At 53.3% G+C, this 12,291-nt stretch overlaps 1 protein-coding gene across 8 annotated transcripts in view; it reads left to right on the top strand.

The window, feature by feature from the left end:
- The first annotated feature begins 1,107 nt into the window (after positions 1 to 1,107).
- Positions 1,108 to 12,291, top strand: part of EBF1 (EBF transcription factor 1) — a 269,357-nt gene continuing 258,173 nt past the window's right edge. For all 8 annotated transcript variants that reach the window (XM_062587651.1, XM_062587650.1, XM_062587649.1 and 5 more), the window contains exons 1-4: positions 1,108 to 1,979; positions 3,288 to 3,444; positions 3,786 to 3,849; positions 4,129 to 4,184. In XM_062587651.1, coding sequence (XP_062443635.1) covers positions 1,846 to 1,979; positions 3,288 to 3,444; positions 3,786 to 3,849; positions 4,129 to 4,184 — 411 coding nt within the window. In that variant the 5' untranslated portion in view covers positions 1,108 to 1,845. The remainder of the gene's footprint in view (positions 1,980 to 3,287; positions 3,445 to 3,785; positions 3,850 to 4,128; positions 4,185 to 12,291) is intronic.

The following is a 12,291-nucleotide window of genomic DNA, read 5'->3' as shown; positions in this document are numbered from 1 at the left end:
AAGGAAACGAGATGGGGGAAAACGAGATGGGCGCCCCCGCGGGCACCGACGTGACTCCTGCCGCAGCAGCAGGTCGGGACCCGCGGGGAGGCGCGGGACCTCGGCGGGCTGCCGCCCCGAGCCCTCCGGCCCAGCGCTGCCCTGGCCAGGGCAGGGGGTGTTGCTGTGGTTTTTCTTCTCCACTAGGAAAAAAAACAGAGTTTCCCCGTGAACTATCTTGTTTGGAAATTGTGCACTTTTACCGCAAAACACCTCGCCGCGCCCGGGAAGGGGCAGGGGGACTCCGAGGCGGGGGGGAGACGCCACCGCCTTTGAAGCAGGGATTTGCAGGCACCGAAGTTGGCGGGACGCGGAGCGGGGAGGTGCGCGGCCCCCCAGGCGCGTCCAGCGGCGTTTGCCGTGTAACAGCGCAATAACCGAGGCGCCTTGAAGCGGCACCAACTTGTCCCGTCGCGCAGCGCCGCGGGGGCTGGGGCGGCCGCGGCTCTGGCCGGGCTGCGGCGGGTGCCGGCGCTCGGCAGCACGTCGGGGCGGCCGCCGGGCAGCGGCCGCCGGGGCCGGGGAGGGCTCCGCTACCCTCTCAATTAGGGCTCATCCCCGCCGGCTGCGGGGGTATAACGAAGCGATTAGCGCGGCGCCCTGTTAATGAGGGCCAGCCGTGGGCGCTCCGGGGGCCGGGGCAGCGAGCGCAGCCGCGGGGCGCCGCTCGGGGAGGGGGGCTGTGCCCCCCCCGCCCCAATTAGCCGGGCAGGGGTGCCTGGCTAATTGCAGCCGGGCTCTCCGCGCTGCCCGGGCCGGCTCTCCGCGTGGCTCGCGGCTAATAGAGCTGTCGGCTCATTGATGAACAAAGCCGCGATCGTGTTTGTATTAATAACCGCCCCCTCCCCCCCCCCGGGGGCAACTTTCCCCCGGGCCGGGCCGGGCCGGGCCGGGCCATGCTAATGAGGGGGGCGTTCCCGCGCCCCCGCGGCGCCGGCTCGCGGCCGCCCATTGGCCGCGGCGCGGCGGGGGGAAGCGGTGACGCGATGCAAATGAGGGGGCGTGGCGGCGGAGGCGCCGCCCCCCGGGCGCCGGGGCTGCCGCGCTCGTGTTCGGCGGCGGGGACAGTCAAAGTGGCTCCCATAGGGAGAGACGGCGAGTCCGCCCCGGCGCTGGCGAGAGGGAGGGAGGGGGCGCGGGCAGAGCGAGCCCCGGGGTCTGCGGCCGCCCGTCCGCCCTCCCTGCCCGGCGTGTGCCCGGCTGCGGCTGCGGCTGCTCGCTTCCTGCGCCGCTGACGGAGGGAGGAGAGAGCGCTTCGGCTGGGAGAGAAGAAAAGAAAGAGGGAGAAAAGAAAGAAAGAGGGAAGGGGGGGGAAACTTGCCTCTCTTGTCACTGGAAAATGACACTTGATGTAGCAGAGCCTGCCGCAGCTCCCGTTCATCCTATTGTTTCTTAAACTGCCATCAGAGATTTTTTTTTTTTTTTTTTTTTTTTTTTTTGCCTGCTGCCATCCAAGAGGAGAGGTGTCTTCATACAAAAGGGACTTCAAGTACTCCTCCGGCTTGTGAGCACTACAGCAGCCCCCCGCCAGCCCCTGCGCGCACCCAAACAAACTGCACACGCAGCAGCCAGCGGCAACAAACCCGGGCTCTGATTGCCTCTGGATTTTTTTTTTCTTTTCTTTTCTATTTTTAAATGTGCGTGCCTCTGTTTGCTCTCTCTGACTTGCTTTGATTCCAGAGATCAGCTGCAGAGAGAGACAGAAAGAAAGAGAAAAAAAATACATTTAACAGTCCGCCGGGCGATTTTATCACTATTTTTTTTTCTTGAGTAAAGAAGGAAGATTTGCGCTGTTGTTTCTGATTCATGTTTGGGATTCAGGAAAGCATCCAGCGGAGTGGGAGCAGCATGAAGGAAGAGCCCCTCGGCGCGGGGATGAACGCGGTGCGGACGTGGATGCAGGGAGCCGGCGTCCTGGACGCCAGCACGGCCGCTCAGAGGTAGGCAGGCTCCGCGCCCGCTCCGCGCACGCCACCGCCAGCGCTGCTTCCCCGGGCAGCGCCTTTCCCCCGGCACCAACAAAAAGCCGGCTCCGGAGCGCTGCTAAGAGCAGTGAGTTGTGCGTACACGTCTGCAGTTAAATATTTATCCCTTTTGTGGCGTAGGAATGACTTTTTTATTAAAAAAAAAAATAAAGGAAGTAGTGAGTTTTGTTAGGTAGCAATAGTGATAAAAAAAAATCTCGGTAGCCTCTTGTGTTTACATGGTAGAAGGAGTTTTCAAAACTCTGTTCACTGCTGATTTAGTCTTATGATTTTCGAATGATACCGATAAGCAGCGAGTTTTGCGCAGAGGTATCCCAAATTTATTTTTCTGCTTCTCCTTCTTATCCTCGTCAGAATCAGCAGCCTCCTGCCTTCTCCGATAAGCAGGCAGTTTTGCAAAGCTTTCCCGAGGAGAAATTTAATTCGAACCCTGTAAGACCACTTCCACTTCTCTCGGATTTAAAAAAAAATAAAAAGAAAAAAAAACTTTTAAAAGGGGAGGTGGATTTCGCGAAGCTGCACCCGGCCTCGCTTTCCCTCCTTCTCTCCTTCCTCTCCCCCCCGGAAAACTGATGCCGACTTTGCAGCCTGAGCCCTGGAGCCGGCATCAGCTAACAAGTTTCATGTTGACATCTTCTGGTTTATCCCACCTCGTCCCGCACCCCTCCCTCCGGAGCCCTCTAAGGAAGGGAAAGTTCTGCAGGGACAACCCTGAAATATTTCGCGTTGGCTCCGCGGCTGCCTCCGCGCTGACTACCACGACCCCAGCGAGAGGAGGAAAGCCTCGGAGGACTGAAACTGAAAGATAAGGCACAGGGGCGATGCGGTGACAGCTTCGAGCCGAGGCAGCGATGTGGCAGGACGGCGCCGCTCCGTGGGGCGCGGGTGTCCGCCGCTCCCCGACGTGCGGGGCGGCTGCGGGCGCCCGCGGCGCTGGCGGTGCCGGGCCGCCTCCCTCCCGGCCGGCCCAGCCCGCGGCTTGGGGAGCTGCTACCTGCGGCGATAGCCACCAGGCGGGATGGGGTCGGGTTTGGGCAGCGCTCCCGGCTCCGCGGTGCCTCGACGTGGCCGCGTTTGAGTGTGTTTCTGCCCTCGTCCGAGCCCCGGGGCAGCTCGGGGGGCGGCTCGGTCCCGGGAAGCCCTGCGGGGGTCCCAAGGGCCCGGCCGCGCTGCCCGTGGCGGAAGGCATGGGCCCCGGGCCGGGCTAGGGGGCGTGAGGCCGCGTCGTCGGGGCTGCCGCTAACCGCATCTTTCTGGTCCCAGCGGAGTGGGTCTGGCCCGGGCTCACTTCGAGAAACAGCCTCCTTCCAACCTGAGGAAGTCCAACTTTTTCCACTTCGTCCTGGCTCTGTACGACCGGCAGGGGCAGCCCGTGGAGATCGAGCGCACCGCCTTCGTGGGCTTCGTGGAGAAGGAGAAGGTGAGTAGCCCGGCTCCCCGCGGGGCCCCGGCCGCCTCCCCGCCTCTGCCCGGCTCCGAGCACGTCCCGCTCCGCTCCCTCCGCCGGGGCCGCGGCATCAGCTCGTCCCGGGAGCTCCCGCCGTCTCCCGGGCACTTTGCTCGCCCCCCGGCCAGGAGGGCAACCGGGAGGGGGGGTGTCCACCGCTCCCCTGCCGTCTCTTCCCGGGACAGAGCAGGGGGCTGAGAGTTGCCCCGTCCAGCCCCGGGGGGCACCCGGTGTCCCGGTGATGGAGAGACTTCACAGTGTTTTCTTTTTCCTTTTTCTTTCCCTCCCTTCCCCCGTGTCGTCTTTGAATTCAGGAAGCCAACAGCGAAAAGACCAACAACGGGATCCACTACCGCCTGCAGCTGCTCTACAGCAATGGTAAGGGCTGGGAGCCCCCGGGTCGGCCCGGCCACCCCCGCTGCCGCCGGCTGCCTCCCGCCGCCTCCCCGGGGAGCCCGGCTGCTAAACGCCGGCAGAGGACGGGGAGCCGCTGCTCGGCTCCACAGCCCCGCAGGCACCCGCGCCCGGTGCCCTGGGCGCAGCCCGATCGCGGCGCTGCTGGGGCCAGCGGCCCCCGCGGGCCCGACCCCTCGGGCGAGCCCCGGCGCGTCGCCGCCAGCTCCGGGCGCCGCTCCTCACGCCTCTGCCTTGTTTCAGGGATCAGGACGGAGCAGGATTTTTACGTCCGCCTCATCGACTCCATGACCAAGCAGGTAGGTGCTGCGCGGCGGCCGCGGAGGGGAGCGCGGCGGGCGGGCGGGCGCGCTGCCGTCGGGGCGGCCGCGGGAGCGCGGCGGCAGCGCGGCGGCTCCGCCGGGGGCGCGGGGGCCCGAGCCGCGGCGCCGGGGCCGCTTTGCCGCTTGGGTGCTGCGAGTTAACCCTGCCTCCCCGACAAGCGCCGATGAACGCGGCCGCCTGCGTTTGTCCTTTCTTTACTGGCACCGACTCCGGCGGGTTGTTTTAGAGGAGGAGCGATTAGACGGTGGCCAATTTGCATGGAGGAGTAGCCCCCCGAAACGCGGCGCCGAGGGCGAGCGGCGCTTCCCGCGCGCTCCGGGAGAGCTGGAGGACAGCAGAGCTTGTAAATGGATTAGCCCTAATTTTAAGCTTGTTCTTTAGCTTCCCAAACAGAGTAATAAAGTGTGTGACTCCCTGTAAAACCACATACTTCTCTATATAAACCCATCATTTTTTACAAAGGGTCTGTCTGAACAAATCGATTTTCTTTTTTTTTAAACTTGTCACTCCAGCTTTCTCTTCTGTTAGAATCTTTTTTACTTGTAACACATTTCCTTTTAATAGTTGCAGATATTTTTTTATGCCCTCCTGTCCTTTAAATGTGTTTTGCCCCTCCAAATCTGTTTTCTTTATAAAGAAATCTTAATTTATTTTACTAACAAAAAAGAAAAACGTTAAGCTTCTTTGCACAGATAGGAAAAGTCAGTCCCTGCATATTTAAACCCTGCTGTCTGTAGGAAAGCTCTTGGCTTGTATTTGAATTTCTTTTCTACAGCAAAACACAGCTCTGAGGGCTGAGTTTGTTTTAGAAAACTCTCTTTGATGGTCCCAAAACATCTTTTCCTGCTATTGAAGACTGCCTTTCAACAGAAAAAAAAAAAAAAAAAAAAAAAAAAAAGAACCTAGATGAATTTTGCTAGGCAATCCACTATGCATCTGAACTCTGTTAAACTGTACGCTTCTAAACAGAGCCCATACTCTGTAGGAATTACAACAGCAGCAACAATCCTTGTTCCATAGCAAATCTTAAAAAGCATTTGCTGTCATTCCCTGTTTTTTCAGGCACAAATTGGTTAGTTTGTAGTAAAAGTAACAAAATCTTTCTGATACATGAACTCTTTTTAGTCCTTTTGGAGCTTACATATATGTATGTATATATACATATATATCACTGTAGACCATGCAAGAAAGGCTACCAATAAATATTATCTTTAAATAGCTTCCCTACCATTATGGAAATGCAAAAGCCTCTGTTCATAATCTTGCTGAAAACAGATCTCTGAACTCATGTGGAGCAATGGTTTCAAAATAATTTTCTTAACAAAGGCATCTTGCATATGAAGAGTTCATCCTAAGGCACTGTTTGACCTCTTGGTCTCTCATTATTATCAAGTCATCAGAGGGTCTTTGGAGAGAAAAGGGGGACCCCCCCTCCGAGATACAGTTTATTTGTAAAACCTACCATGTAGCTTTAAAGTGCATTTACAATGGAAAAAAAAATCTGTCCGATTTCAGGAAGTCTTACAAAAACAAAGTTAGTGCAAATTTACAGATTTTGGGGAAAGTGCAATGGAGCTGAAAAAGCAAGGATTTAAGAACAAAAGCCCTCTGAATTTAGATTAGGAAGCAAGGAGCAAAAGGATATTTTAAACACAGATGTGTTTGCTTAGGTATTAATTTCACAAATATAATTTCTTTAGGCGTGATTATAATTGCTTATGAGAAGTAGGGTATTGTCATGTCAAAACTGTGGCATGTGCCGTTCGGAATTTTTTCAGGAGCCAAAGGGTAAAATCTCCTTGTTGCTTTTTTTTTTTTTTAATCTTTCTTTTTTTAAGTGCAATTATTTCAGAGATGTGATCACTTTGGTTACTAAATGCTTATTAGGAAGCAAAGTTCAGCATAGAGCAGAAGCTCCCCAAAATGTTGAATATATCAGTTATGTTTTACTGCAGTGAATTATATAGAAGATTCTTGAGTAACTTTCAAATCATCAAACTGTAATTAAATATTGCAAAGACTGTCTGAAAAATCTTTAATTTTTAATGAAAGTTAAATATATATTGTCAGTCTACTTGAAGGTGTAGTATTTTAATGCATGACGCTCAGAACAAATTGGATAATGAAATGATTACTTTTAAATGAAACTGTTGCAGAAGCATACATGTTTCAGCTGGCAAGCAGCTTCTCAATACTCATACATGCACATTCACATACTCGATAATAGTGAATTCCCAGACTAAAATTACAGCTACTTTGAGGTTTCTGGTAGCAAATTAAAAATCCCACAGAAGCAAAGCTTGACTGAGTTAGGTTCCCCAGAACATACGGGAAAGTACCTTCCACTCTTTATATTAAATATATTTTTTAATATGGACAAATCAGATTTAACTCTTGATTTCACAAACACAAATTCCAAAGTTTATACAAATAGAGATTATTAAGTTAGGCTAGACAAAACAAAATGCGTTCGGCAAATCCGACCTGGATTCCTGTGTGTGGGATTGCTACTCGCAGATTTAGTGTGAACGTTGCATCAGGAGCTTGCAGGGTATGAGCAGATGCACAGCCAGGGTTTCCCAGTGCTACGTGCTGTATATATAATAAACAGGGGACGTTTCTGGTGCTGTGGAGTTATTGATCTGGGTAGGTCAGGACGTAGCTCGATTGCTTGCATGGCTGTACTCGGCAAAGAAACTCGTGCCAAGAGCCCGGTCGTCGGGGTGAGAGGGGAACGTGCCCATCCCGGTGCGCGCGTGCACGTTGTTTGTCAGCCGCGACGCAGCGCGGGGCAGGACGGCGGCTCTCGCTGAGCCGACCGAGGAGTTTGCTGCCTGTCCCGCGGCCGATCGCGCGCGTGGGTACGGACCGTGCAGGCGAGCGGGCAGCGCTGCGGGAGCGCGGAGCGGGAGACGACGGCGGGGCTGTGCCAGGGCGCGGGCAGGATAACGCGCTTGGCCTGCGCGGGAGCCCCGGAAAAGCGCCGGGGTGAGCTGGCGATCGCGTGCCTTCGAGGGGTCTCGCTGCGTTTCTCGACTGTGCGCCAGTCATTCTTAAATCGCAAATACAATGCGCAAATCGTTAATTTGGTGGGGAAATTCTTTTTGCTTAGGGTAACAATATTGAATGTCAATATTGCCTTAATTAAATTTGCTTTTATGTTATCTTGGCACCTCGTTTTATGTCAGGATCATGTTCCTAATGCGTTCGAAACCCTGTAGGATCCCAAACTTTATAGCTGTTGCTTTCTGTAAACCAGCAGCTTCTCCCGCAGTAGGTCTGGCTCTAACAATGATGTGTTTTGAAATTGCCTGCAAAATGTGAAATATGCCTGCTCTGATAAACCTGGAGTCTGTAGGCAAGCCTAAGGATTTTAATGCATTTACAGAGAAAAGATACCTTCTATTTCTTCAGTTATATTTTCATAAAGTTAAGCTATTTCACTGTAAGGAAAGATGGAGGAAATAAATCTGAAATACTTGTTCCCCACCCATTTTCCTTCTGCTGTTCTCGTCCATAAGATATAACGGATGGTAATACGGTTCAGGCATCTTAAAAACCGTAAGTTTTGCGAGATAGCTATTGTCTGTTGCTGAGAGGCCTCGTGAGTCAAAAATGCTTCCTTCAGACGCGGACTCTGTGTGTGTTTTGCCTTTTTCCAGTAATTTTAAACTCTAGATGCAAATGGTTTTCTTTTCCTCTTCTTTTATTTTTTTCTTTTCTCCCCCCTGTCGTATGCTGTGATATATGCAGATATTTGATCAGCTCTGTTCTGTGCTTAGATCATAGCTGTCCTTTCCCTGGCATCTACGCGCTTGGGAAAAAATGTTATCGATAAGTTCAGAGGAGCCTTAGCAGAAGCAGAGAAATTTCACACAAACATAAAACAAAACCTAACCCCTGTGACAGGGAAAGTTTACGCTGCGCCAGATTTTAGCAGCTTTCTTGTTCCTTTGGTGAGATGCTAGAAGCGCAGGTGATTTTAATTTTCTTGTACAGAGAGGAACGGAGAAGTTTGGAATTTGCATGCATGACCAGGACCTGTGTTTGGGAAAATGTAAACTCATCACAGTGGAAAATGTGTTGTTTGGAGTCTGAGGGTGAAAACAAAGCTGAGGATTTTGGAGAGACTGCCTGAGCCAGATGGCCTGGTGCATTCCCAGTCTGGCAGCCCAACTGCTCCCTCCTGTATAATATACAGCCATTTGTTCTGGGATATTTACGCTAGAGCTGTTTCCATGTGAATGTTTGAAAACCATTAAAAATGAACATATTAGGAGAGATAAATTTATATAATTTGTGTGAATGCGTTGATAAGCAGGCGGTGCGTCAAAGACGGAGGGAGACTGGATAAAATAATTAGGTGCTACTGACTCGCGTACGGAGCCACGTAGCCCGGAGGAGCCCCCTGCCCGGGACCCAGCGCGGCGCACGTGTTCGGGCTAAACCCGTGCCGGGATGAGTCCGGGCTTCGCCCGGGTAAGGCGCGCGAGCTTGGGGAACGCAGGGTTAAGCATTCGAAGCCAAACGCGCGCAAGGCCCTGAATTCGCAGCGTGTTTTTGAGTGGAGGCACCGCAGATGCGAGGCTGGGGCTCGCCCGGTGAAATTCTGGCCCGTCAGAGGTCAGTTGCCAAAGCGCCGCCGAATTCGGCGGGGCCGGGGTTTTATTTTCTCTCTCTGGGTGCACGTCTGTATACGTCATTACAACCCGTGTCAGCTCTGCTCTCCGAAAAGCCTCTCGTTCGGACGGGTTTTTCCACCCCCTTTATTTCAGTGAAGAGGGGGTTCGTCGCGTGGAGCGGAGGAGGAATTCGAAGGCGAGCGATTTTTAGGCGCCCGCTGACGATTTATGTCTCTCTCTCTCGCCCTCTTAAAATCGAGGCCGTGACATAACCGAGGAACGTAACGAGCGCGATCTCGTTTCTTCGAGCCGCGCTCTCGTCGCGTTCGGAAGGCAGCGCTGCTGCCTGGCGAACGGCGCCGCGAGGCGATTGCGCCCTCGGCTGTACCAGCGTAAATCCGGATTTATTCCGGGACAGCTAGGGACCAAACAGGGCTCTGTATTTTTCCAACTTAATCGTCAGCTCTTTTACTGCTTTAGCCTGCTGTCTTTACTCAGGCAAAACTCCCACTGGTTTAAATGAAAACCCTAGTCTTGACTTTTATATTCTTCCCCCTTCACCCCTCCCCTTTCTTTTTATAAACGCCGTCACTGAAAAGTTTGGGCAAATTGTTCTGGACGCACTTGTAGTCTAGAAACGACTGTGACATGCTCGATTCAGTAACTTTTATTTGCTGGCAACTAGTGAGTTACGTTTGACTTTGCTTTTTATGCTGCTTTATTTAACTAGAAGCCAGGAAGTCTTATATGTTGGCACAAATTTTTAGGGGCCCGATTTGGAAATCCGTCTGCGCGTGAGCGATCCTCGCTCGCTGGGGCTTCTTGCAGAGAGGCTCCGTATGTGTATAAGAGTTTATAAAGATGGAAGGTGAATTTGCGGGGTGGGGGGGCAGAATATTGCAGTTGTTCAGGAGAAGAAAAACTGTTTCGAAAAGCTGATGAAACGCATCAGGTTAAAACAACAAGAAGTAAACAAAAGGGGGGGGGAAAAAAACCCAAAGTCTATCATTTCGTGTTTCCTTTGCTGGCGTTCTGTTGTGCAACTCTGATGTGTGTTTGCAGGCTTATTTTTAGCCCTGCTGTGGTCTAAGTTTATACACAGTAACTTTCACTTTATCTCTCATTAATGTGATCCTGATTTGACAAAATTGCGACTCCATCAGTGCAACGTGGAATCCTGCCACAGCGGCCCCGGTTCAAAACTTGAACTTAAAAAAAAAACACCCAATAAATAATAATAATAATAAAAATTGAGGTAGTTCTCTTAAGACGGTGCGTTTTCAGCCCCACAGCGAAGCGTGCTCGCAGCAGTAACGCCGTAGACCCTTCCTGTAAAAATACTTGGTGGCAGCTCTAAAGATCTGAAACTTCAGCTGTTGCTGCTTCCTTTCTGAAGCTAATAGCAGAATCAACGCTTCCGAGCGGCGCGGGAGGAGGGTCGGTGGGGCGCTCGGCCCGGCGGCCGTCGCCTTGGCGCGCCTGTTCGCCCGAGGCGTTCGCGAAGCGGCGACGGGAGCTTGGGACGAGCTGCTCCGAGGTGGCCCTGGCGGTTCCTGCTGCTTCCCGGAATTGCCTAGAAATTCCCGGAGGAGGAGGGTGCTGGGAAGAACCCCCCTGAGTTTTGAGAAAGGACGGGGCGCGCGGGCGCCGCGAGAAGCCAACCGGTCGCGCGGCCGGGGCCGGAGCGCGTCGTGCGGGCGAGGAGGGATCGCTGATGTTAAACGTAACGGACAAGGTGATTACGTACCGCCGCCTCGGCTCTGCCCGTTCGTTATTGCTATTTAGTTGAGTTATTTAAGCGGGTACCTGGAGGTTAAGTAAGCATAGCAGCGGGAAGAGGAGAGGAAGAAAAAAAAAAAGGGGGGTAAATTTTGCATTCTCCTTTGTTCTTCCTTTCGTTGGCAACAAGGTAACCCGTACTGGGTAGGTTTGTTTTAAGATCTGAAAGCCCAAGAAGTGCAGGCGGAGGCCGCAGTCCTCTCCGGGGCGCGTTCCCGCCGCGGGCCGGAGGTGGGGAGCAATCAGTTGATGGGGAAACGATTGAAAAAAAAAAAAAAAGAAAAAAACTTCAAAAAGTTGGATTATTTAATCCTTCCTGCGGCGCGTCTGAGTCTGTCCCAGCTCCCGGGTCAACGCAAGACGCGGATGGACGTGCGGCAGTTTTCCAAGGCCTCTTGCAGAGCTGCTGTAGCTCCCCCGGGTGCGGATTTGAACGTGCGTCCAGGTGCTGAGCCGGGGTCTCCGCTGGTGCGGGGGGTCTGGCTGGGACCCGCCGCCTGCGCCGTGCAGCCAAAGGCCCCGGGCACCTTCCCTCTTACCTTGCCAGCAAAAAAGCCGCGCAGGCTCTCCCTTTTTGCGAGAAAGCACGTAGTAAAACCCGAATGAAACGATTAAACCCGACACAAATGACACGGAGCCGTTCCTAATATTATTTATGGGCTTGCTAAATCATTTAATAATGCTGAATATTAATATTGCATGTTACTGTTAAAACGGAGTTAAAACTTGGCTCCTGCGGGCTCAGCACCGCGCGCCGGGGTCCGTGTGCTGCCCGTGGGGAGCCGGGAGCCAGCCCCGCCGTCTCCCCGCAGCCTGTGCGAGGTGCCTGGCCGCTTCCCGCTGCTGTTTCCTACGTTCCGTTTCCAAATTGTCTCATTCCATAAAATATGTTTCATCCAGGTAACATACTGTTCTTTTTTTTTTTTTTTCTTCTTATTTTCAATACCCTGGCTCTTTTTATTATTAGCTTCACAGCAGATGTCATTTATCTGCAGAGTTCGTTTCCCTCTTGCCTCCATCGTTTTTTCTCTTTTTTTTCTTTTTCCCCCCTTTTCTTTAGTCTACACGTTAGCGGTTAACGCGGTCCCGCCGCAGCGAGGGGCAGAGCGGGGCGGCGTGCGGGGCTCGTCCCTCCGGGCTGGCTGCCGGGAGCGCGGCACGCGGGGACCCCGCTTCGCGCGTGGGCGCAGCCACGTCCTCCCGGAGCTTTCGCTTAAAGGGTTTCCCCACGCTGTCCTCGAGTCCGGTTTCTCGAGCCGCTCTGCGCTGTTCTGGTGCCCTTTGCACCGGCAGGGCCTGCTGCGTGCTTACGGATGCCGCTGTAACTCCAGAGCCGCTCTCCGGAAACCAGTGGATCGATGGGTTCGAGTGGAGAATCAGGCGCGAGCTCTTCCGGGAGCTCCCAGTAAAACGCCTGGGCTGTGCAGTGTGCAGCTTTTGGAATTAAAAATACATGAGCTCGCGCTTCCCCCCCTCCCCCAAATGAATAGGGCTCAAAGTGTGCCAAGCCCTGCTGTTGTGTTTTTTTTTCTTTTAACGCTATTAGGTTTATATTTTATTCTGAATTGAAAAGAAAATTGTGGTTGTCTTGACTACTAAAAAAGCCCATCCTACACACTGCTTGAGAGATGTGCAGCAGAGAGGAGGCAGCTTAGCTGTACTCAGCTTGTGCTGTTTTCCA

The sequence above is a fragment of the Rhea pennata genome, chromosome 14, assembly GCF_028389875.1.
Source record: "Rhea pennata isolate bPtePen1 chromosome 14, bPtePen1.pri, whole genome shotgun sequence".
Classification (NCBI taxonomy): domain Eukaryota; kingdom Metazoa; phylum Chordata; class Aves; order Rheiformes; family Rheidae; genus Rhea; species Rhea pennata.
Note: the sequence above shows the minus strand (reverse complement) of the source record. Positions and strands in the feature narration are given on the sequence as shown.